A 26,966-nucleotide genomic window follows, 5' to 3' on the forward strand; every position below is an offset into this window, starting at 1 on the left:
GGGAATGAAGTTAGGAGGAATGAAGGAAAGAAGGAAGAAGGGGAGATAGGAAGGAAGGAACAAGGGAAGGAAGGAGGGAAGGAAAGATGGAAGGAGTGAAGTAAGGAAGGAAGTAGGGAAGGAAGGACAGAAGGAACGAAGGGTTGACAGATGGAAGGAATGAATAAGGGAAAGAAGAAAGGAAGGAACGAAGGAAGGAAGGCAGGAAATAGAAAGGGGAGGAATAAAAGAAGGAAAGAAAAAGAAGGAAAGAAGGAAAAATAAATGAAATGAGGCAGGAAGGAAGGATGGAAGGAAGGAAGAAAGGAAGGAAGGAGGGAAGGGAGGAAGGAATGAAGGAAAGAAGGCAGGAAGGAAGGATGAAGTAATGGAGGAAGTTAGGAAGGAAGAAGGGGCGGCAGGAAGGAAGGAATGAGGACAGTGGAAGTTTAACAAGTCTGCTTTTGTGAGGAAGCACAGGAGCATCCTTTGCGGACAACTTTTTGGTCGAAGCACCTGATGCTCGCATGAATACTCCTCCCCCTTCGAAGATGCACAATTTCAGAAATGAGAAGAATCCAGGGTGGAAAGGAAGGAAAGAGAAAGGGAAGGAAGGAAAGAAAGAAGAAAGGAAGAAAGGCAGGTAGATAGGAAGGAAGGAAAGACAGGAGTTAGGAAGGAAGGAAGGAAGGAAGGGAGTTAGGAAGGAAAGAAAGAAAGACAGAAAGAAAGAGGGAAGGAATGAAGGCAATGAGAAAGGGGGTAGGAAGGAAAGAGAAAGGGAAGGAAGGAAAGAAAGAAGGAAGAAAGGCAGGGAGAAAGGAAGTAAGGAAGGATAGATGAAAGGAAGGATAGAATGAGGGAAAAAAGAAAGGAAGGAAGGGAGGTAGGAAGGAAGGAAGGAAGAGAAAGTGAAGAAAGGAAAGAAAGAGAAAAGGAAAGAAGGAAATAAGGAAGGAAATAAGGAAGGAAGAATACATGAAATAAGACAGGAAGTAAGGAACGAACGAAGGAAGGAAGGAAGGCAGAATGGAAGGCAGGATGGAAGGAGGGAAAGGAGGAAGGAAGAAAGACAGGAAGTTAGGAAGGAAGGAAGGATGGAGGGAAAGAAGAAAGGAAGGAAGGCAAGAAGACAGGAAGGAAATGAGAAAGGAAGGGAGGAAGAAGCAAATAACACATTAATTATTCTTTTAAACTGAATAGACTGTGGTTGCAATGTAAAAAAAAAAAAAAAAAAACTGGATGAAAACAATCTGAGCCTGACAGTTAGTGCACTCAGCAGCAGTGGGCCGACTGGTTTGTTAACAGAGCAGGAAGATAGATATTTTTTTTTTTTTTTTTACCAGTGTAGAGAGCTCAGTGTGTATGAAGTATGAATATAATTCACATGTGCTGGCAGTTTCATGTGGCCTAATAATGTTTGGGGTGGAGTGTCTCAGAGGACAGAAATGGATGAGAGTGTTTTTAAAACGATGCTCTAATTTCACAGATGAATTTTGTTTGCCCCAAGCAGAACAGCGATGCACAGACAAATTAAAGCACACATTTAGTACAAACACAGAGCGTTAGATGTGTCTGTATACAGAATTTAAGAACTGTATAGAATGCACACACCACACACTGATAAGGGGGAAAAACAAGCTGCTTTTTAAAGGCATAAATGCAAATTCTGTCATCATTAATACACCCTCATGTTGTTCCAAACCCATATTAGGTATGGGAACAAGTACTCGAGTACCGAGTACTCAGAAGTGACAGCAATGATCGATCATGAAAATGATGATTAATAATAAAAATGCTTGACATGACTTGACATGACTTTTCACTGAATTCGAAATTCAGTGACAAATACCTGACAACTATACACAAACGTGTCAAAGAGGGGCCTTTTTTAATTTTGAGACTAATTACACTGTGTTTTTCAGCGGTACCTTGATTGTGAACAGAGACGTCTCATAGCAACCAAACTAATAAACGATGCTGCAATGCTAGCGTTTGTTCTACAGGTTTATGATAATCAAAAGAAAATTTAATCCACCATGTTTTGAATATCTGTCTCTGCAAACGTTTGCTAAACAAGGTTTATTGTTATATAATGTAGAAACTTTGACTCATTAATGTATATTTAATAAAAGTGCAGGTTTATCATTGACTGTAAATCTCCCTCGGTGCCGACTTATTTGCGAAATCAGAGCTGAAGGTTTCTGCACGAGTTGTATGTCCAACATAAAGTGGCGTCCCATTGCATGAAGTTTAAAATTCTGAGTTAAATGGGAGGAAGCATGAATCATCACAGCACCAAACTCCAACAGAGCGCAGCGTGACTTTCTGTCCGGGGCAGAGACAGCACTCTAAACTCTAGAGAAGCACGTGCACAAACACACAAGGCAAAATCTTTCATTCAAACCTTTAGATGAAGCACAGCTTAATGTAACAGAACGCAGGGTCTTCAAAACTATTTTCAACTAAATACAGCATTTTAAAAACACGATGGTTATGGTGTCTCCAGTCACGCCAACCGTGGTTTGCAGATACACGGTTCAGAAACAGTGGTGCGCACCTACTAAGCTTATTACGGTAACCTGAAGGAAGAACAGAGACGTGTTCTTTGCATTGTTTCAATTACTTGGCCAGCGAGTCTTTACATAATGTCAAAATATCATGTGAGTAATTACTTTTCTTCGATGGAACACAAGCTATAGAATTGAACACAAATGTTAGGCAGAGTGACAGCCTCAGTCACTATTCCCTTTCACTGCATCTTTTTTTTTTCCATACAATGAAAATGTATGATGACTGAGGCTGTCATTCTGCCTAACATCTCCATTCGTTTTCCACCAAAGAAAGAAACAGGTTTCTTTGGAACAACATGAGGGTGCGTAAATGATGAGACAGTTTTCATTTTTGGGTTAACTATCCCTTTAATGAGAGGTCACTCATCAAATTCTCAGAACTCTAGGCTTGCGGTTATGTGTCAAGTTATGGCTTTTTCCCCATCCTATTCCAGTACTTTTGAAGCCTAGAGGATGCAAGGAGCTTGAAGAAATATGGAGGGGGGCACTTACCCTCCACATAGACTAGGAGGGAAAAAAGGAAGACCAGAACAGTTTCCATGGTAACTGCAAAGGGGAGAGAGAGATAGTAAATAGAGTGAGAATTGGTGTTAGTGGGTTACATGCTTACCACTTTCATAAAGTCTAGAAAGATTGTGAACACAGTGTGTTATTATTTGACACACACACACACACACACAAAAAAGTAAGGTCTGAAATATCTTTATATATTTATAATATATGCTGGATGTTATAATATATACCGGTTATTAACCGGTTAACTGATAAGCCATGAAACAAACAAGTGACCAAACAGGCATGGTCTATACTGGCTGAAACAAAACATGCTGACATGACACATATGCATATTTAGCAATAGTTAATCAACATTTGAATGAACATATTTCCATCCTATATTTCGTATCAAACTAATGTTTAATGGATCGCTTGCATGCCAAATAAACCTACGAGGGGATAACTTTTGGCAATTTAACAATGGAAGAATAAAAACATAGCCTACCCACATATTGTGCTGCAGGGCAATCCTAATAATTTATCAAATTGTAAATGCTATAAATATTAAATGTACTTCATAAAGCTGTTTAATGCACAAAAGCTGCTGAAGATAAGAAAGCTGCGTGCACTATGTAATGCAACAGATGATTACGCTGCTATAGTGGAGGTTCCCTTTACATAAGATTTCGGGGTTCCCCCTACGCACTTGAGCACATACACACATGCGCTCTATTAAAAAACATATTAGAACTTTGCTTATCCGTTAACATGAACACATAAACGGTGTTCTCTGACAGAAGCCATGTGTGTTTAAGCACTCTCTCATAACACCCTTTAAACCCTATAATGGCTACATTTGCATCAATGTGACATTTCAGAACGCCGCTTTTTGCAAAACCCCAGAATAAACAGTTTTCTTAAGTGCATGTAGACATGGTCAAAGTCTTGATAGAATGAAATATATATACGGAATAAAACATATCGAAGCCTTAGCGAAGTCTAATGATGTCCACACAGCAAATTAACAAGGAACTAACCACACAGATTTGCGATGCAGTTTGCAAACGTTTGTTGGAACTACAGTTTCGGGAAATACCAAATCGTTGAACTATGTTGGTAATGATGGAATTTGTGACCATAGTTAGATGGTTAGATGCTTTTGGGAAATGCACCCCAGACTGAGTGAAAGACAGTGGTTTACGTGTTAACAGCACCCTCATGTGTACATAACATGCCCTACCCCAATCATTAAATTAGCTCTCTGTTGTTTCTTTATTTAACCTCTCAGTCAATTTTTAACAGAAAGTATTAGTCGAACAAATGGTTAATGCTGGTTAATCAGTTAACTGGTTAACCGTCTACATAATATTGGCATATGCACATTTATCATAAAGCCAGAAGTCAGGTTATTCTCAATGTTTTTTCTTTCCACAAGGTTTGGCGATATATCAGATATTCACAATATAATCGCAATGATTATGGGCTCTTGTTTTTAGCGCTTTTAGAGCAGTTGACTTGTATTGTGAAAGAAAAGTACTGAAGGTTCAAGCATTCACCCAATTCCAAACATTAGTAAATGCTACAAGTTATTATACAAATATACAAAGGTGGTACAGTATAACAGATAAGATATATCAAATTTCGTCAATAGTAGAGATGGGAATCTTAAGGAATTTAAATCCATTTGGATTTAAATAAGCAGATACTTAAGAGCCTATGGTTGGATCATTATTGCAGTGATTAATATGTTTCAGCTGGCAACAATTATTTTAACCCTAACTGATGCAGAGTGTAGCTTCTCATTTCTTAAACAACCATGTTGGAAGATGTATCCCATGGTCGTGGAAAAGATGTTACTGTGTTTCAGAAGGGGCAAATTATTGGCCTGCATCAAGCAAAGAAAACAACTAAAGAGATCAAAGGAATTGGGTTAAGAACTGTCCAACGCATTCTTAAAACCTGGAAGGTTAGTGGTGAACCGTCAGTTCCCTATCTGTCACTCATTCGAAGTTGTGTCGATGTAGTGACACTAGGGGTCACTCTTGGGAGCCCGAGACACCTCTGGTCTTTGATAAAAGGCTAATGAAAATTGGCGAGTGGTATTTGCATGCCACTCCCCTGGACATACGAGTATAAAAGGAGCTGGTATGCAACCACTCAGTCATGCTCATTGAACTGAATTCTACTGTTCATTCACCTCTGCTGGATCTGACGGTGCATTTCAGCGGCTTCTCCCTCCTCTGCACTGGTGCACTGCAGAGAACGCCCCTGGGTGCTTTGGCAGAAAACAAGAGAGTATATTTTCTGAAAGAGCTTTTTTCTCCTCTAAAAGAGTATATATTTCTCTAAAAGAGCGGCACACACGGAACGTCTTTTTAAAGACGCGTCTTTTTAAAGATGCCTTTCCGATTGTGTGTTATTCCTGGTTGCGGTCGTTATCTCTCAACTTCGGATGGTCATGATCGCTGTCTTTCGTGTCTGGGCGCGACCCACATAGAGGCAGCGTTTGTGGATGGTTCATGTTCTCATTGCGAGAACATGACCATAGCAACGTTGCGGTCGCGAATTGCTTTCGTAAGAAAGCAAGCCACCCCAGCGGCTCCCTGCCTCGGTTCTTCTACCTACGGGTATGAGGCCAGCGCGGCCAGCACTGGGGGCGATTTGGGGACCCCAATGGGAACATCTCCGCCGGGTATCCCCCGTGGACCTCCCATTCCCCAGCACGCTCGTCTGCCCCAATCGGGCTTCCGGATGACTTCGCCGGCTCGTCTCACGGCGACTCTGGCTTCTTGTTCGGAGCACGTGAAGATGATGAGCTCTCGAGCGCAGCATCGGAGAGCGGGCCTGTCCAGTCGGACGCAGAAGCCTCAGCTGGGCTTCCCCCTTCGGGGATGATTGCCCAGTCACAGGCCGATGCCAAGATGACGGACATGCTTTCCCGGGCGGCCGCGAGCATCAGGTTAGAGTGGAACCCTCCGCTCTCCCCTGAACCCTTGCGGCTTGATGATTGGTTCCTGGGCTCGCGGCGCCGCTCAAAGCAGCCACGCCCCGCTCCAGTGCCATTCTTCCCGGAAGTGCACGAGGAGCTGACGAAATCGTGGGAGGCACCTTTTACTGCCCAGCCCCGATTCCGCAGTTCCCCCGCTCTCACTACCCTCGATAGCAGGGTGACCAGGGGCTATACGGCGATTCCCCTGGTGGATAAGGTGCTCGTGGTGCTAACTAGTTTGTGAAATACATACTGGAAAGTTAATAAAAAATGACCCCATCATTTTATATACCTAATATAACGTTAACCCTATCCCTGACAACCATGTCACTCATGTTTATCACATCTGTTTGCTGTTAGCCAGCTATAGTTTATCAGTGCAGTCAGTAATGTAGCAGATTGAAAGGTAAACATCAGAGCATCTTTTTGCAGCTCAGCAGACAACGGTGCGGTGATGGATTGTGTGTGGTGAGTATTGATTTCACGCTTCGCTGTTACCTAGTTGGTAAATCAATTCCATCTTTTACTCTCCGTGGCAACAAGCTTACAGCTAACTAGCTAACCATGTAGCTACTTTCATACCTTGTCAGCATGTAAACGTATTCACCAAAATGTTTTTTTCAGGATTCACAGTTTATTACCTCCTTCAACCGAACAATTCCAGTCGTTGCATTTATAAAATCTAATATTTAAAAGTCTGGTTTTCCAGACATTAAAATAGGATATGTAATAAAAGTAGATTTAATAAATAGTATATTTGCCCTGTGTAAATAATAATATATAGCAACTGTATCTAAAATAAATGAGGGGTGATAAATACTAATACAACAGGCTGAAAAAATAGACATTTATTCATTTTAATATCCTATATATATATTTTGAATATGTTGAAACTTGACACCAGGTGACGCACCTTAAAAACAGCACTGTTAGATCGGTTTCATGCTGAGGAGCTGCTTGAAAGTACGTTTTTTTTTTTTTTTTATTCTCTCTCGTAAATATAAATGAGTGTAAATGCCAACACCATCATATATGTCAAAAGGACTGATGCCTGTCTACCAAAACATGAGCTCATTGAGGTCATTAAATGAGTCTGCTTTTTTATTCCATCAGTTACTCCCAGACGGAGGCTGCTGTATATATTTAGTTTATATGTAGGGTTACGTCCTACATAAATTTAATGGTGCAATGCTCAAATATTTAGTAGAGTGTGAATTGTGACTTAATGCCCATTTACGCCACAACTAGGCTAAGTTGTAACGTAGCTACAGCTGGTGCAACCAGACCCTGATGTTTATTTAGCTATTTATTTATTTATTTATTTTATTCTTTATTTAAATGGTCAGCATTTGACTGATACAAAACAGTACTGATGTTTATTTAGCTATTTCTTGTATTTTTATTCTTTATTTAAATGGTGAGCAATTGACTTATACTAAACAGTAATACTGATGTGTATTAAGCTATTTATTTTATTTGAATTTATTCTTTAATTTAATGGTCAGCATTTGACTGATACTAAACAGTAATGATGTTAATTAAGCTATTTATTTTATTTGTATTTATTCTTTATTTAAATGTCAGCAATTGACTTATACTAACAGTACTAATGTTTATTAAGCTATTTATTGTATTTTTATTTATTCTTTATTTTCTCAGTGTTGATTTCTAGAATTTGATGACAATGTATAATAATAATGTCAAATATTCTTTGATAAAATATTTGTTTAAAAAAGCAGCCTTCTGAGTAACTTTGCATAGTCATATCGGTGCAAAATCGGTGAACAATCCACATAGAAAAGATCTGTTTTCATTCCAGCTCAAAAATTAGCTATATGCTCACCATATCAGTAATCGGTGAATTTTCCCCCTCTAAAATCGGTATCAGTCTCAAAAATCCCATATCAGTCGGGCTCTAGTACACGAACTGTTAATGGAACTGAAAGTCGTGAAAATATAACGGTTCCGGTATTTAAAAAACAAAAATGGAACCGTTTCTCGGTACACAACCCTTGTCAATAAGCTAAAAAATACCTAGATTAATTTTTATATACAGGTATGAAGCCATATCGCCGAGCCCTACTCAAGGTACAAATACCATAACAAATGCAGTAGCAGACTAGCAAAATCAAGTAGTGTGTTGTTTCAGTAATTGACTTGATTTACATTTGACATTGCTATTTGACGAAGAAGCAACATGGAAGTAAACTAAAGCAAGTACAACACATGAACAGTATGATTTGTCTATTGACATTTGGGTGTACTAATGATATTCTGTAAATTGTACATCTGTTTAGACTTAGTAAATGCCAGAGAAAATACATGTGCAGCTTATGTGTATCTTATATGTACATTATGTGTTATGTGTAGCTCAATATGCATTTGACAGCCAGTTGAGTCTAATAAAAATTTAGCGTGGAAGTAATGAATCCCATTCTATCATTTGTTGCATCATCTCTTTGATATATGAAAAAGAAAACACCAAAATATAACTAAATATAATTTCTAGTTGTCTTAAAAATCTGGGCTCCATTTCTGCTGTGTTATCGAAATTGAAAGCTGAGACTAAGATCGTGTTTCTCCAAAAACTACTTCCGACCTCAGTTGATGGTGCGCAACACATTTGTTGATATATAGCTAATGGTAAATCCATATTACTGTTTAAGCAGTCTAAATGCAGTTTGGAACAAAAGACTATGTTTGTGATCTCCAGGATATACAGTTATTTTTTCCATAAAACTTCAATATATTTTGGAGGTGGGGGTTCCGATGTTCTACATGCTCTGGTGATATCATCATAGGATTATCGAATCGCATATCGCATTATCCAATAAGTTATCACATATCGCATTTTTCCTGCATATCATGCAGCCCTATTTGACCATTAAGTGCATGGAAAACAGTCTTGAAGACTTCCCCTTTTTGGTTCCATGGAAGACAGAAAGCCATACAGGTTTGGAAAAGCCACACAATGGCTTTTATGCACTTCCCTTAAATTTACATTAGTTAATCATTCATCCTGGTCCCTCAAATTAATATTCTTATGCCCTTCCTATGAAACTAGAACTGAATACCAACTTCCTTACGCTATCCAAAATAATCCAAAACCCCCATTGTATATGGTACATAGATCTATATACACAATACTCATATAAGGCCTATGTTCACATATCTTTTATACATTTCCAGTGCTTTGGCTGTCTGACAGTGAGTGTCTGTACTAACGACATTTGATAAAAGATGGAAAACACCATTAGTTCAGTGTCGTGGGCAGGATATTGCTGGATTCAGCCACCAGTCCTGTGGCCCCACAATCCCTAAGACAGCTTTCAGGGACCCGGGCAGACTGGTGTCATTTGCTAGAACATTAAGCACTGGAGAGCCTTTAACAGGAAAATGAAACAAGGGTAGAGGAGATTACCTTCCCACAACCACAGGGAGGACATTTATCCTTCTCTTAGTGTTTTCCGAAATGGATGGTGCGTCACAGAAACAATAATTTTAGATGGGCTATTAATTCACAAAATTATGACATAGTCGTTGAGCTCAGCTTTCTATCCATCATTCTAGCATGTGAAAACTTTAGCTCCTCTAAAAGGCAAGGTACTGAAAGCAATCTAGACCTTAGTTGTGAAGAACTAGAAGCAGAAAAGATCTATAACAAGCAACATTTCTAAGAATCAATAGGTTTAGAGTTAGTCTATACAGTGCATGTCGTTTTACTTTAAGAAATCTTTATTGCATGTTGTTGTAATTCCATTCACCACTGTGAAGCATAGGGCTGGGTGATAAAACAATATTGATATTTATCATAAAAAACGTTTCTTTGATATTGATGATGAACTTTTTTGTAATTATCGATATTTAGCATATGTTCTACATCTAGACGATCGGATCAGGTACGTCTCGCTAAAAACGCAAGCAGTTCGGCAAAGTTATACACACAACTGGATCAAGGTCATTAAACCAACCTGTTAGGAAATATAAGCAGGCTGGCAGCTACATAGCCCTGCTGTCATGAAAACCAGTAATAAGGCTCGGAAGCCACTAGCTAGCTATCCGGCTAATATGATAATTGTTGTGTACCAAACAAGACAGCACTGACAATGCAATACAGCTATCGACTAGGGATGGGAATCGTTAGGAATTGAATTAACAATTCAGGTTCCTTAACGGTTCCAGTAATGATTCCAGTAGTTCTTTTAGTACTTTTAAAGAAGACTTATTTGAAAATGAGAAATGCAATTCTTATTGGATTTACTGTCCTCTGCAGTCTGTTGCCAAATGATGAGATCATTTATGAAATCTACAGAGCAGATATAACAAATCAGAAATAAATTTAATACAATTCTTGTAAAAGGTGTGTTTGCTGACTTTTTAGAGACATATATCCAATACAATAATTTATCCTAACTAGGCTATAGCTGGACTGTATCTTAACAAACAAGAAATGTGATGGCATATTTAATTCATTCATTCATTTTTTTTATTTATTTTTTTTTTTATACAAAATTCCTTGTATTACAAAACTTGTGTATCTTTAATTAAACATTGCCATATGAACAACTTGTCAGTAACTGCACTGCTTGATTAAAGTCTCACAGGTCTAACTAAAGTCACATGACATAAAAGTAACAGTTCCAGAGACAGTTTGGACTGTGTTCTGTTGTCTAATTTTATACTTCAAACTTGTAAGACTTCAACAGTTCTTAATTAATTTTGAGTTGGACATTCATAACTTGCACATCAGTGTAAGATTAATACTATACCGGACTAGACCGGAAGCGCTGTATATTTTGTGCTTTAGATGAAAAAGAATCAGCTCATATGAGTCATCCTTTTGGTAATCGCACCATCGTGATAATATTTTTGGCCATATCGCCCAGCCCTAGTGAAGCAGTGGGGTTCAAAAGTCTGAATCCAAATTGAGGGTCGGGGTTTCAAATCTAATTTAAACCTGGGATAAACAAAATTTTTGGCTTTTGACCATTGTAGCATTGACCATGTTAACTCTTGTTCTTTGTCAGATTTTCAATTGAAGCACACAAGATGCTCTGTGGAACATTCTCAAATCATGCTGGATAATCAGGTTTTCCAGTCCATGTCAGCTCAACTGCATACAGTCACTGAAGCAAAATTTCAACTTTTCACTCAAATTGTTATGCTGATTATATAATTTGTAATGAGAAAACTGTATTGTATAAGAAAAAATAAGAATAGAATAATTTTCAGAAGGGGATTCCTTCCATTTTTCAGAAAAGACTTTTGAACCGCAATGTATGTCAATGTCAGTGAGAACATTAATTAACAGAAGGCTGCATGGTCTCTTCCAATATTGATTTTATCAACTGCAAGTCATTGTCTTTATCAAATATCAGGCAACATGGCATGTTAATGCAACTGTTAATGCACCCTGTATCTCTCACATGCAAGGTAAGTGCTGAGTACGGGTGGGTCAGAATGGCTGACAAATCGTCCCGACATGTTTATAGCAGTGTATTTCCGTTTAAAATAAAGGTTATTTCTCCTGTTTAACCTTTGCTGAGGTCTACTCAAGCTCACAGCTGATTGGTCTGTGCATTGGTCACATCATTTAGAAGGTTAATTTTGATGCACACAGTGTAGACAGCCTTTGCGGATGCATCACATCAACGGATGCACCCAGTGTAGACAGGGTGTTAGGGTTGGGGTTTGTGTTAAAGGGGTCGTGACATGATGAATGAAATTTTTCTTGATTTTTTGAAGAGGTCATTGCACTATAAACACATACTGTACAATCTAACATTTCAGAACTCAAAACTCCTGCAAAAACAGCTTGTTTGGATTTTACCTGATTTGTGACATCACACAGATAAATACATAAACACATGACTGCCTCTACAGCAAGACATAAATGCCTAACTTTACTTCATGACACCCTTCAATCCACCCACTGTGACTCATTTTGCTAAAATGAAGAGGACTGATGGGTCCACTAATCCTCTACAGCAAAGGTGATCACCATTTCATCTGAGAATTGGAGCTTGCACATGCCTTAACATTCAACACTTCCATCTTTAACCACTGTGGGGCATTGGTTTGAATTTCAATGTAAAAAAAAAATCACCAAAAGAACCTGAAAACAATAGTTTACACAAACAAAACAAATTTTAAAGGTCAGATCAGGTAGAAATAGCTCCTTAAGGTAACAATTGCCACTCCTTAAGGTAACAGGTTACCACTTTTTTTCCAGTGTATAGATGGTTTTATAGAAAAATATTGTAATAAAAAATTATATTCTGAAAATGCCAAATATCCTACTGGATCTTAACTGGATCTCAACTCTTCAAAGCCAAATCTGCCACCCTGGTGTTAAGTACAACATGATCACATTGGAAGTCGGGGAGGAGACTGTTTCGCAGCTCTCAATGTTGCTTTGCTTGGTTTTAACCACACATTTATTTATGTATCGTACGATACATATGATATCAAACCGAGAGCGTCGTATCATATGATGCAATACGATACAATATTTTTTTTCACCCCTAACTGAAAGCAGGAAGTAATCATGCTTGCATAAACAGTGACAAGTGCAATTCTAAGGTTGCATTTTTCCCTCTAATTTTTCCTCCACTGAGAGTTAGGTTAAGGTTTGGTGTTTGGGTTCGGGGTACTATAAGAAATTAGCGACTTTGTGGCAGGGTATATTTACAACTGCCAGCATTCATCACTAATAATATGTAAGAATTTATATGTAAATTAGTTTAGGCCGCGTTCGACCACCATTATATGAAGGATAATTGACAAATGATCAGATTAGAAATCTGAATAAAAATTCTCCATTAAATATGTAATACAAGAGGCTCATTGTATCTGCTCACAATTTATATGTAATGGATTTTAGCTCAAGAAGGGAATTATGATTAGTTTGGGGAACATTGAAAGAATTAATGTGTAACTTTGCATTCCGAGCTTTCCTGAACTCTACATTGTCGGGAACCTGGGTAGAGGGGCGCCAAAGTGAAGCCAGCTGAAGAAGGACTAAGAGAAGAACAAGAGCCAAAAGAGAAGAGAAGAGGCAGAAGAGAGCGGAAGAGGCAAGAGGAAAGTTTGTCCTAGGCGGGGAGGTTTTGTTGAGTTGAGGTTGGCCGCACCCCAAAGGTGTCTTGTGCAAATCAGAAGTGTCTTTTCAGATACCATGTGATCATTTCTCTGTCCCTTCTTCTGAAGGTGATTAATGAGTCTTTGTTCTTAAGATTTCTGTTTCCAAATATTTAAGCATGAACTTTTATATAATGACATCGCTAAGAAATATTAGAAAATACCCTTCATTAGCATTCGAGACATGCAAAATGAAACTCAACAATAGTACATATGACATACTTTCTAGTTACAAAATATGAAAATACCTGATTAAAAATCATAATGGTTAATTCATTGGTTTTACAACATGGATAATACATTACACATTATGAGAAACATAATTGGCAGGGTTATTATTTTGTTAGTACTTGGATGAGAAACATAATTTTCAGGGTTATTTTCAGGTTAAACCTTGAATGAGAGTTCTAGGCATTTTGGCACATTATGTGCAGGATAAATTACAGTAAAGTAAGTTTTGCGATTGTGTCAAAGTTCCTGGATTATGATGAGATGTCTTGATATGTGTTTACACTTGAAAAGTTAATTTTGTTCATTTGAATTTATGAGCAGAGCATTAGTTTTGTGTCCTGCTAAAAAAGATAATATAAAGGGATCATTTCAAAGAAAGCCTGCTTTCTTCAAATTTTCAAGCTCTTTTGTCTTGGTTGAGTTTTTAGCATATTACGGTCAGGCGTTTCACAGGAAATGTCTCATGCTCCCTTATTTGTCTAATTTAAGTGTAGAAAATTGTTTATATCAAAGGATTTCCATGGCAACCATGGGGGTTCTTCAGAAGAGTCTCTCGCAGATGGTCGAGATGGCCATGTCATGTGATGACCATTAAGTGTGGGTGTTACCTGATTTATAACATGAGTGAGAAGGGGTCTGAAGGAAGGTTATGTGCTATCTTGAAAAGTTTCCTATGTTCAGACGATGGTTGAGAATAAACAGATGTGCATTTTACACCAGGTTGATTCAGACTTTAAGGGCACCATCTTGGCAGAGTCTTTAATTTATGACATTGAGGAATTTCAAACAACTCGCTTTTCAACTTGCTTTTGGCTCCCCTCCACGTGCCCATGCGCCCAACAACACTTACCGCTTAGGCCAGTGTTTCTAATTTAGGTAAGCACACATTTTAGCTAAAGAAAATTCAAACTACTTTTCCGATTTCACTATTAGATCGGTCTAGTTTTGTAGGGTGCCGTCATCTCTAATTGGTGTCATGGTGAACTTGTAAAGTGAACTATGTAATTGTCTGAAAACTATGCCATTTGCACCTCATTTGTGTCCACATGACTTACTACTGATATATTTAACAGGATACTGAACTTAGTCACATTATTTGCTAGATTTAACTCTGTTTATTGTGTAATGTAAAATAATGATTATTTGAAATATTTATTTTTTATTGGAACTTTCTGTTGAAGCCATTTATGGTATGGCATTTCCCCGTTTGAAAATAATGGTTTGATCTTTCTGACATAATATTTGACGGTATTTTTGTCCATATGGTATGAAAAGAAATTTGCCTAAAAGTCTTCATGAATATTTCATATGGTTAAAATTAAACTAGCCTTGGAAAAAAATCACAGTGATCAGTTTTTAACCATATTTTGTTCATGGAACAAATTACAATATTGACAGTAAATAATGTGGTGTGGTGCGATGATATTCATTGGTCGAAGGCCATTTTTAGATATTTTTTGTATATCTTTTTTCCATTATGTTTTAAAGTGTAACAACAAGAATCTCGCGAGCCCCAGTACTTGACTCCCTTACAAGTTTTCGGCCTATCATTACTGCCCCCTTCTTCCCCGGGCCCCACTGCAACTGCACACCCCCTACAGCCTGTAGTTATGCCACTGGTGTGTTCTAATGTGTATGTAAATTTAACTTTACTTGTTACCAGAATGGCTAACCAAATGGAAATTATGGATCTCATGTAAATATGGAAATTGTATCCCATGTCTTCCAATTAATGGCTCCAAAATGTCTTTTTTCCATAGCTGTAGCTACGACTAGCTTATTCGTGATAATGTTAACATAGTGTAGCTTGGTAAATACCTCCCTTATCTCGGCCTGTTTTAAGTGCTTCAGCCTTTTTAGCATGTCATACAATATCAGCTCAAAGATCAACAGACAGAAAGTATAAGTAGTCTTCTTGTTTTTTGTCTCATTTCATTGGAGCTTGACCTATATACCATACCACAACCTTCAAATGTTCTCACAGATAACATTAAATGACCCCTGAACCAGTTGAATCCTCTCAGTGATATGAGTATATTTTGCTTGTCTGATGCACTAGGGTCACTAATACACCAAACACATTCATGCCTGACTCTACCAGGAGTAATCCTGATGGCTATTACAGACCTTCAATCATGTGTCACAACAGAGCAGTGTGGGCATATAGAAAACACTCTGACAGATCCTCCATTTCATTTCACTGCATCCAATGACAAGCAGTCCCTCAGAGATATGACTAGAAACCATTACCACTTTTGTATCCATATCTGTGCCAGTAAAAACTGAGAAGAGAGCAAGACTTAGTGTTGATTGTCTGTATTAACCATTACAATATTCTGTCAACCCCAGTCTGGATTTAAGCATTTCACCTTGCAGGAAACTTCACCTCCTCCAATAATATTCCATCTGTATATAATAAGCATGAAATCACTGATATGAAAAACAGTTGAAAATTATATACAGTATATTGAAAATTATTTATTGTTAGAAAAGTAAAATAGCTTTTGTACCTCTTTGTACATTTTTAAGCATTGCTAAGTAAAACAATAATCAGTTGAAAAAAAAAAAAGGTCAGTGGCAATATATATATATATATATTTGTGTAGTATAATAGTATAAATAGTATTTTTACATTTTCTTTCTAAATCAAATAGGATGCCAGTAGGCAATGCTTGAACCACCAACTTGTATTTGTTATCGAAAGTTGGCAAAAAGATCTAATTCGATAATGAATTTGCACTGGGCAGTGCAACGACACATTTAGCTTTAGTTTTGGTATTCGATGAAGTTCAAAATGAATGAGAACTCTAGTAAAATAATAATAATAATAATAATATGAAGCAATCATAGACATAACTATTCGGACAGGATAAGATTTCTCAGAGCTCACCCGAATTAGACAAAAAACAATAGATAATTTGCTCTGTAATTCCTTCAGAGGTTGTGTGAGAAAAACGGGATGGGATTAAAATAACAAAGTATGCCTGTGTAATACGATTTTTCAAAATGCCCTAGGTAAATCTAGTCCCATCTGAACAGGGTTTATTAGTTGTAATGTAGAAAAACCAAATGATGTAACGTCATGGTTACTTTCGTAACCTCCATTCCCTGAGCTTGATATGTCATAGCGATGGCGTCAATGACCCAGTGGACGATCCTTTGTTTGGAGACAGTGCTTCCTTTCCGCTGTCCACTAAAGCAGACAAAGAGCTGCTCAGAGCTTCTAAAGCTCTGCGTGTGATCCAAATAGATGCGTAAAGCTTGCACAGGACACAGCAATGCCAAGGCTGGGTCTGCCTCCTCCTGGGGCAGCACTTGAAGGTTCACCACCTGATCCCTGAAAGGGGACGTGGGAACCTTGGGCACATAGCCCGGTCGGGGTCTCAGGATCACGTGAGAGTAACCCGGACTGAACTCCAGGCACGATTTGCTGACAGAGAACGCTTGCAGGTCCCCTACCCTCTTGACGGAAGTAAGCGCAGTCAGGAGGGCAGTCTTGAAAGAGAGTGCCTTAAGCTCAGCTGACTCCAAGGGCTCAAAGGGAGCTCCCCGTAGACACTGAAGGTCTACAAATCAAAATCAAATCAAATCACTTTTATTGTCACACAGCCATATACACAAGTGCAATGGTGTGTGAAATTTTTGGGTGCAGTTCCGATCAACATAGCAGTCGTGACAGTGATGAGACATATACCAATTTACAATAACATCAAATTAACACAACACAATTTAAAGTCTAATATACACATAATTACACACAACACAATATACAAATAATAACATACACTGTACAGTACAATACACACAATATAGATACACATTATTCTATAAAAAAAGTATATATAGTATATATAGAATGTACAGTAGGTTGTATTGTACTGTATTGACATTCAGGCTGTCGGTTGATAGTAAGTTGTTAAGAGAGAATATAATATAATAATAATAATATAATTTATGACAGTCTGGTATGAGATATAAGAGTAAGAGTAATAAAGTGCAGTGCTGATGTATTTTGATCGTGGGAGATCAAGAGTTCAAAAGTCTGATTGCTTGGGGGAAGAAGCTGTCATGAAGTCGGCTGGTGCGGGTCCTGATGCTGCGATACCGCCTGCCTGATGGTAGCAGTGAGAACAGCCCATGGCTCAGGTGGCTGGAGTCTCTGATGATCCTCTGAGCTTTTTTCACACACCGCCTGCTATTTATGTCCTGGAGGGAGGGAAGCTCACCTCCGATGATGTGTCTGGCAGTAAGCACCACCCTTTTTAGTGCTTTGCGGTTGTGGCTGTGCTATTGCCATACCAGGCGGAGATGCAGCCAGTCAGGATGCTCTCTACAGTGCAGGTGTAGAACCGTGTGAGGATGTGGCAGTTCATTCCAAACTTCCTCAGCCGTCTCAGGAAGAAGAGGCGCTGATGAGCTTTCTTCACAACGACTTCAGTGTGGATGGACCATGTGAGTTCCTCAGTGATGTGGACATCCAGGAACTTGAAGCTGCTGACTCTCTCCACTGGTGCTCCATTGATGGTGATGGGACTATGTTCTCTGTCTTTTCTTCTGAAGTCCACCACAAGCTCCTTTGTCTTACTGACATTGAGGGAGAGGTTGTGCTCCTGACACCAGTGTGTCAGAGTGTGCACCTCCTCTCTGTAGGCTGTTTCATCATTGTCAGTGATCAGACCTACCACCGTCGTGTCATCAGCAAACTTAATGATGGCATTGGAGCTATGTGTTGCCACACAGTCATGTGTGTACAAGGAATACAAGAGCGGGCTGAGAACACAGCCCTGTGGGGCTCCAGTGTTGAGGGTCAGTGATGAGGAGATGTTGCTGCCTATTCTAACCACCTGGTATCTGCTTGACAGGAAGTCCAGGATCCAGCTGCACAGTGAGCTGTTTAAGCCCAGAGCCCGGAGTTTCTCATCTAGCTTGGAGGGCAATATGGTGTTGAATGCTGAGCTGTAGTCTACAAACAACATTCTCACATAAGTGTTCTTTTTTCCAGGTGGGAGAGAGCAGTGTGTATTGTAGATGCAATGGCATCATCAGTGGAGCGGTTGTTGCGGTAAGCAAACTGCAATGGGTCTAGAGAGAGAGGCAGCACAGAGCAGATGTAATCTCTGATTAGTCTCTCAAAGAATTTGCTGATGATGGGGGTCAGAGCAACAGGACAGCAGTCATTTAAGCAAGTGGTCCCACGGGGGAACGAGGCGCGGTCTAGAGGGGTTCAACCTCCTAGCGCCTCTCAGGAACCTGATGATCAAGTTGTGCTTACCATCTACTGCATTGTGATGAGCCGAAATAGCGACTACATACACCTTCAAGGTGGAGGGGGACAGCAGCCCCTCCAACCTCTCCTGCAGGAAGGAAAGCACCGATCTGACTGCGCATCTTTGGGGGTCTTCCCTTCGGGAAGAACACCACTTAGCAAACAGATGGCACTTCAAGGCATACAGGCGCCTCGTAGATGGAGCCCTAGCCTGAGTGATTGTGTCTATCACCTCGGGCGGTAGGCCACTTAAGTCCTCCGTGTCCCGTCCAAGGGCCAGACGTGGAGATTCCAGAGGTCTGGTCGCAGGTGCCAGATGGTGCCCCATCCCTGAGAAAGAAGGTCCTTCCTCAGGGGAATTTGCCAGGGGAGGCTGTCGCGAGGAGCGTGAGATCCGAGAACCATGTCTGGGTGGGCCAGTAGGGTGCTACTAGGATGACCTGTGTGGCATTCTCGCCCTTTACCGATGTGAAGCAGACGCCGCTGAACCTGGGCGGGCGCCTGGCGAACTGAATTCCGTAGCCAAGTCAGACGGTCCGGGTCAGCCATCGCGACGGGTTGGAAAGCGTGAGCCATGCGTCCAAACTCCGGACGAGGGGGACCAAGGGAATGATCACGTCGGACATACCAGCAGGTGGGGCCTCGCTGCGGGGCAGAGCTCGAGGTGCTACGTTGAGAGGACTCAAGTCCTGTGGCCGTACTGAGTCCAGGGACATCGAAGCACTTACCTGGCTCCTGCCGCCCACCATAAGATTGGTCGAGGAGGAGGAATCTCGTCCCCATAGTCCACTGGAACTAATCCCGTGTGGTCGTGACGATGGCCATGCGCACCGGATATGTGACCCAGGAGACAAGGGAGCCATTATTTTGTCAGGCTTTTGGGTGCCGCAGCCTCCTGGACATGCGACGACAAAAGATTCTCCTCTCGGCCCTCCACCAGGGGATGGAGTGGTCTGTTGACCAGCCCAAAGAAATGTATCTCCTCGCCCCTGGGTCGCCCGTCTCGGGGGTGCTTCGAAGCCTTCCTCGGGTTCTTAGCGGCCAACCGCAAGATGGGTGGCGTCTGCTTCCTGCGGAGGGCTCCACGCCGTAGCCTGGCCAAGGGGGCAGGCTGTGGTGGAGCCGGTGTTGTTGCTGCAGGAGGACGCCCTTGGCGATAAGCAGACAGGGTGCGGGGTCTTAAGCCACGTTGGGGCAGGATATGTTGTAAAAACTCCGTCTGCTTCTTCACCGCCGATAACTGCTGGGCAAAGTCCTCGACGGCGTCACCAAACAGGCCGACCTGGGAAATGGGGGCATCAAGGAACCGTGCCTTGACCGATTCTCCCATCTCGACCAAGTTGAGCCAAATGTGGCGCTCATGGACCACCAGGGTGGACATCGCCTGCCCGAGAGATCGCGCTGTGACCTTCGTCGCCCGGAAAGCGAGGTCAGTCGCCGAGCACAGTTCCTGTATCAATCCCGGGTCAGAACTACCCTCGTGCAGTTCTTTAAGCGCCTTGGCTTGGTGTACTTGCAGGAGAGCCAGGGCATGCAGGGCAGAGGCGGCTTGTCCAGCAGCACCGTAGGCTCTAGCCGTCAGGGACGACATAAACCTACAAGCCCCGGACGGATGTCTCGGGCGCCCACAACAGGTGGTGGCACTCTGCAGACACAAGTGCACCACGAGCGCCTTGTCCACCTGGGGGATCACCGAATACCCCCTGGCCGCTCCGCCATCAAGGGTAGCGAGAGTGGGGGAGCTGAAAGACTGGAACAGGGCAGTAAAAGGTGCCTCCCACGATCTTGTCAGCTCCTCATGCACTTCTGGGAAGAAAGGAACAGTGGTGGGGCATGGCCGAGGGCGTGCCCAGGAACTGATCGTTGAGCCACGAGGGTTCAGGGGAGAGTGGAGGGTTCCACTCTAGCCCGACAATTGCGGCCGCCCGGGAAAGCACGTCTGTCATTTCTACGTCAGCGTGAGGCTGGGCGACCGTTCCCGAAGGATGAAGCCGAGCCGAAACCTCTGCGTCAGACTGGATGAGCCCACTCTCCAATGCTGTGCTCGTTAACTCATTGTCTTCCGGAGCTCCAAACGAGAAGTCAAACTCGTGCTGAGATGAGCCGCCGGTCTCGTGTGAGAGCCCGATCGGGGCAAGCGAGCGTGCTGGGGAATGGGAGGTCCGTGGGGGATACCCGGCAGAGGTGTTTTACAGGATGATCCAAAGACTTAATGCAGTGTAAAAACTGCAAATTCAGCAGTTCAAGCGAAGATGTCCTTCTGAAGCACTATCAGCTGCATCATCAAAGACTTTCCAACTGGCCTTGCATTCATACGGAGTGCGTTTGTGTCTTTAGAACTGCAGGTGCTTTAAGATCCCACCTATCTAAATCACACCATATCAGTGACACGATCAATTGAGAACTTTCAACATTTAATTGTAAAAGTGAGAAACATTTTATCATTCGTTGATGTCCATTGATTCCATACAGTTTTGGAGAGAAAGTGTTTGTGACCCTGAGGACATATTTGCAGCACTGAAAGTGCCTTATAATGGTATTTGCCAAGTTTGTTTAGTTATTTATTTATTTTTTATTATATAATTTTTTTAATTAAGTAATTGAAACTGGCTTCTTGATTTACAGGCTTTACTACTGCGAGTCATCATTTCCTCCACTGAAGCCCTGAGAGTCCAGCTTCCTAAAGTGCCTGAATCAGTGGACTCTCTCATCAGTATTCTTTGAGAGAGGCTGCAACTACAAGGACAGTTTTTTTCTGCAATTTGAGGACCCTGATTTTGGGAATGCACTTTGCAACCTGTCTGAGATCTCTGCACAGTGAAAGAGCAGTCTTGCTTATTCAGTGGTGCAGGTCATCACTTCCTGAAACCAACAGCTTTCCATCTCATCTCTTGATACTGCTAGTCTCGACTCTTCTGAAGGATCCTTGCACAGCCCCACAGTCTCTGTATAAAGGTATTTATGCACTGCCTCAGAATGGCCTTTGCCATTCCCCATACCAACTCTCTCATTTGATGTTGAGCTAAAGCTACGACATGGGAATGAGATGTATGAAAAAACAAAAATAGGCACTGATGTGACTAGAGACATGAAAATTGAGATTCTTGACAAAATTGTGCAGGCTGTTTTTGACATAAAGGCATATCCTGACAACCAGGAAATTGCATCCATTGAATCTGCACTGATTTTCAAGTATCCCTGCCTTAAGGAGCCTGGCAAAGGAAAGGGTTATGAGGGATGGTTGATTAGCATAAAGAACAAACTAAACAATTATCGGGCAAAGTTGCGAGAGGCAGGTTGCAATGAAGTTAGTGTGAACAGGAAGCGAAAAGATGATGGAAATGGTCGTAGTTTCACCCTGAAGAAGGCAAAGCATGGAGAAGTCAATCATGTCCCGGAACATCTATGCAACCACACTGACACTTCAATTGAAGAGCAAAGACTTTTCTTGGTGGAAGAAACAAAAAAGGAAACAAGGAACATGGCAGCCATAAGTGAAAAAATGGAACTAACATTTTCACTCAGGAGAAAAGTGGTCCAATGATTGTAGAGGTTCTGGAGTGGTGGCCTGCACTCTTTTTTCAAGAACAGGTAATTAAGTCATTTTTTTCTTTCTTAATAGATGTTTAGATCACAGTAAATAATGTGTACTTATTATTGTTTTTTTAAGTTTCATTACTGTTAATACAAATTAATTGTTTGTTATAAACAGATCTGCAAGGAATTTTTCCACATCACCAACAAAAACCTTCTGGGAGTCTTCATGACAGCCATTGACAAGTACACACCTAAGCTCCTGAAACTTTACCAAGCCAGAAAAGGAGCTTTTGGACAGGACATGGATGAGCTCCGAGAAAGACTTGATGAAAGGGCAAGTTCAATTTCAGTATTTAAGTGTTTTGATGGTTTGATCTACATTAGTTTGGCTGATGATAAACACAGTTTTCATACTTTGGCTATTTGGTTTTCTTTTGTATGTTTTTCAAGATGACGGACATTGTTAATCACAGAAGGACTGCTGCTTTGGAAGGCCTGCCTTTGTTTCTTCGAGAGGACCCAACCAAGCTATTCAAGAAATTTAAAATATGTATCAAAGATTTCAAAAGGCTTAAAAGCAGGGATGTCCAAACCTGTTCCTGTTGGGCCAATGTCCTGCAGAGTGCAGCTCCAACCTACCTCGAAGTTTCTAGTAATCATGAGGACCTTGATTAGCTGGTTCAGATATGTTTAATTGGAGTTAAAGCTAAACGCAGCAGCACAGTGACCCACTAGAAGCAGGATTGGACACCCATAGTTTAAACTGTTTTCAGATTTGGTGTTTTCTGCTCATTATTTACTTGTTCTAGACCTGGGCTTGCCATTCTTTACGTGTTTATTATAATATTCACTTTTGCTTAATGATTTTATATTATAAAACTATCTACTACAAAGTGGAAAACTAGTCTAATGCATAGCCTGTCCATAAAACATTAAAATCCCACTTGCTTTTTACATTTGTGTGTGTGTGTGTGTGTGTGTGTGTGTGGATAACAACTTTACAACAATAACAACTATAACAACTTTATTTCTACACTCGAATATATTCTTATTGTGTTTGTGTCACAGGACACTGAAGATGGGACAAAAGGGGTCTCTGTTGGCATTCTCTATGTTTTGGAAGATAACACCCAAACAACATCACGAATGATCCAGAACATTGCTGTTGCACTGGAGGAAGTCGTTGTTCTGGAAGATCTCCCTGATCCCTCTACTGCTCTGGCATACCTGTTTGGCCTTCTCTATGCACTCAACTTTACCTATCCTAAAAATCTCAAGTACACTTTTGATACCATTCAGAATGTGTTCATGGAGCTAAGGTCTGGATGCACCCAATGTGTGCTTTCTCTTAAAATTAACTGTTATAAGTGAAACTGGAACAGTGTGGTGGCATACCTTATGTCAAAGACCTGAAGTACAGTTTGGATACCAAATCTGGGGTGTGAATGCACTTAGCATGTCCTTTCTTTTAAAAACAAATGGTTGTTGGTGAGACATAATTGGACCAATATTTCCAGTTGTTTAAATGTTTTGAATTTAAAAGGTTTAGATTTTACATTTTAGAATTTTCAAGACACTGCATTTTATTGTTGGTTATGAACAAAAAGCTTTTAAGTTTGATACAGAATGTTTAAAATGGACATTTTTACTCAACAGACATTCATATTTACAAACTGTATGCCTTGTAGTGTTGTGTGGATACAGTTTTTTTTTTTTTTTTTTTTATTATTATTATTATTTTTATTCCAGTTAAAATAGAGATTTCAAGCTCATTTAAAATGAACAAGTCATGGCATTTAAATGTGTGGAGCATTTATGTTTAGCTGCAATGGTAATGTTGGAATTGCCAAAGTGAATACTACAAAACTGGACTGCATGGTATACCTTTTTTTGTCAGCAAGTCCCAAACGAAGATCAGAAGTGCAGTTTGGTATTGTTTTGAATGTTTATGGATCTGGTGTTTGGATGCACCCTGTTTGTCTATGCATTGTTCTGAAGACATTTGAAGCTAATTTGGACAAGTATTCCCATGTTGTCTACATTAGAGTTTAAATTGTTCTTAACAATTTAAATTAACATTTGTTTAACATTTCACTTCATTTCATTTTTTGACACAATTGTTACAATTTGCATATGTGCTTACAACTGAAATAAACTGATAAAGGAATAAGTCAATGTTTGTCATTCGTAAATAGACTTAAAATCATTAAAAATGCATAATGTATTGACTTACAATACTTTATTTGGTAAATTCATTTTTTTTTTTTTCATCCATGAAACAGAAAAAAAAAAATACCTCAACAACAGTAATTGTTGTTTCTGTTGCTGTGACAAGAAAATCTTTATTAGCAAAATAAGATAATCAGCACTGAATGGACAAACAAATTTAGGTTGGCTAAACAAAGTATCAGTACTGAGAAGAACTATAAAACAATTGTTGAGACAACACAAAAGTCTTACTGCATCAAGTTGCCTTGTTTTTTTAAGTTTTCTCAATTATTTATTTTTTACAGTGTAGAGGTAGTGCATGGTATTTGCAATGCCAAAGTCATGACTTCAAGTATTGTGGAGAAAATAGACCTGGCTTTTGACACCATTTAGTGGACATTTCATTTGGAAACTAAATCGATATGTGCTACTTTGAATGTTTGCATGCTTTTGCAAAAATTTACCTATAGTCACATTATTATGAGACCAGGTTGGAATTAGATGCAGGCCCTCTTTCCAAAACAATGCCCTACAAAGAAATCGTTGTACCACTGAGATATTTTCCTTTAATTCCCACAAACAATCATTTACAACATCTTTAATGCCTTCAAATAATTCCTGGTGTGCATATAAAAAAAATAAATAGCATGTTTGAGTGAGCTGTGAACTGATGGATGCCTTTAATTATCAAACACAGCCTCTGCCCTGACAGAGGGCTGCAGTTAGACACAGCCAATCCATTTCTCCTTCCAAGTAAAATCTTCCCCAGCCAGTCACTGACCCATGTAATTCACCCCTTAAGTCAATTGTGACTATGTTTCCAGCCACAGATATTTCCGGTGCTCCCTGAGGACAAAAGAAAGAACGGCACTCTATCTGGATGGCTTGCGATCAAGACAAAATATTATTCAGCCCCAGTGACTGTCGTTTAAATTATGGATTTCTATACTGAAAAGTGGCAAATGCAAACAAACAGTTACCTGTACAAAGGTGCATATGTAATAGTATTTATATATTAATATTATTATTATTTTGGCATGGATTTCATCAAGTGCTCCTCCATTCTGTGAAAGTAGGGCCCTATGATTGCTGTAATGCAAAAAAAAAGTGGACGGAAATGCGGAATGCAGTCATAAAAATTTAACATAACAGTGTTTTCAGACCTCGAATAATGCAAAGAAAACAAGTTCATATTCATTTTTAAACAACACAATACTAATGCTTTAACTTAGGAAGAGTTCAGAAATCAATATTTGGTGGAATAACCCTGATTTTCAATCACAGCTTTCATGCGTCTTGGCATGCTCTCTACCAGTTTTTCACATTGCTTTTTAGGGCTGAAACGATTAGTCGACATTATCGACAACATCGACAATAAAAAATTGTCGACAAAAATTTTCGTTGTCGAATAGTCGTTTGATCTCATTTGACGCAACATGAGATAATTTGAAACACTAATAATGACATGCGAGAGCAGCACTGCCACTTGCGCCTGAATGAAGAGAGGAAGAAAACGCAGTTAACAGTCCAGACACACTCCAAACCTTCCAAACAGCCTTAAAGGTGATGTAGATTGCACAGTTTGAGGGAATTATGGTACAAAAATACAACATAAGTAAATACAGAAGCAGTGTCGTCCTGACGTGACATAAAGCGGAACCTTACCTGGCATTCCACTTGAGCAAAACTTACCTGCCAGAGCATCTAAAAAGGTAACACCCTGGCATTATATCTTAAATGCATCCTTTATTAAAGTTCAAATAAGGAAGTGGTTGTGTAAATCAGCACAAACTCCGAAAATGGCATTTCTCTGTGCGGTCAGAAATGCTTACATGAGTCACGTGAAAAACTGAGAGTGTTTCAAACTTCTCCCGACTGATAAACCCTCTCCTCTCACGCTGAGATGCTTATCCGTCATGGCCACTTGCTGCAGCTAAATAATAACATGATGGCTCGCGACGCAGTGATTTATAATATATTGTATGTGTCACAGTGTGTATCTTATCGTAAAGAAAATCGGTGATACGCAGCTCTATTAAGAAGAGAGTTTTTTTTTTTGTTTTTTTTTGTGAGTTAAAGTTGGATTGAAGTTAACAAAAAGGTGAGAGAGTGCAGTCTTAGCCCATTATGCGATGCAATGCAATGCAATGCAATGCAATGCAAAAAAAAAAAAAAAATTTTTTATTTGTCTTTTTTTTGTTAATTTTCCAATAAAAATATCTAAAACTCCTGACGTACATTTACTTTAGGAGCTATACTGCAGAAGCAAAAAATTGTTATCGGAGAATGTTGAATATAATGTTTAACATAATTTTAATATACATTTTTTAAAGAATTAAACAATGAATGTTATTTAGAGTTATTTTTAAAAGATGATTTTGTCCTCTGTATTGTTAGTAAGCATGTTTAATACAACCTTTTAAGTCGAGGCACAAGCTGAATAGTCGGTTAAGAACTAATGATTAATCGTTGCAATAATCGCCTGAATAGTCGAATAATCGTTATAATAATCGTTAGATTAGTCGATTATCATAAGAATCATTAGTTG

General features: G+C 39.9%; 1 protein-coding gene across 2 annotated transcripts in view; it reads right to left on the reverse strand.

Moving 5' to 3' along the window:
- The window catches only part of fxyd6 (FXYD domain containing ion transport regulator 6), a 51,822-nt gene that overhangs the window by 16,386 nt on the left and 8,470 nt on the right, over positions 1–26,966 (reverse strand). For both annotated transcript variants that reach the window (XM_051666184.1, XM_051666185.1), the window contains exon 2: positions 3,045–3,098. In XM_051666184.1, the coding sequence (XP_051522144.1) occupies positions 3,045–3,093 (49 nt within the window). In that variant the 5' untranslated portion in view covers positions 3,094–3,098. The remainder of the gene's footprint in view (positions 1–3,044; positions 3,099–26,966) is intronic.

This window comes from Myxocyprinus asiaticus, chromosome 31 (assembly GCF_019703515.2).
Source record: "Myxocyprinus asiaticus isolate MX2 ecotype Aquarium Trade chromosome 31, UBuf_Myxa_2, whole genome shotgun sequence".
Classification (NCBI taxonomy): Eukaryota; Metazoa; Chordata; class Actinopteri; order Cypriniformes; family Catostomidae; genus Myxocyprinus; species Myxocyprinus asiaticus.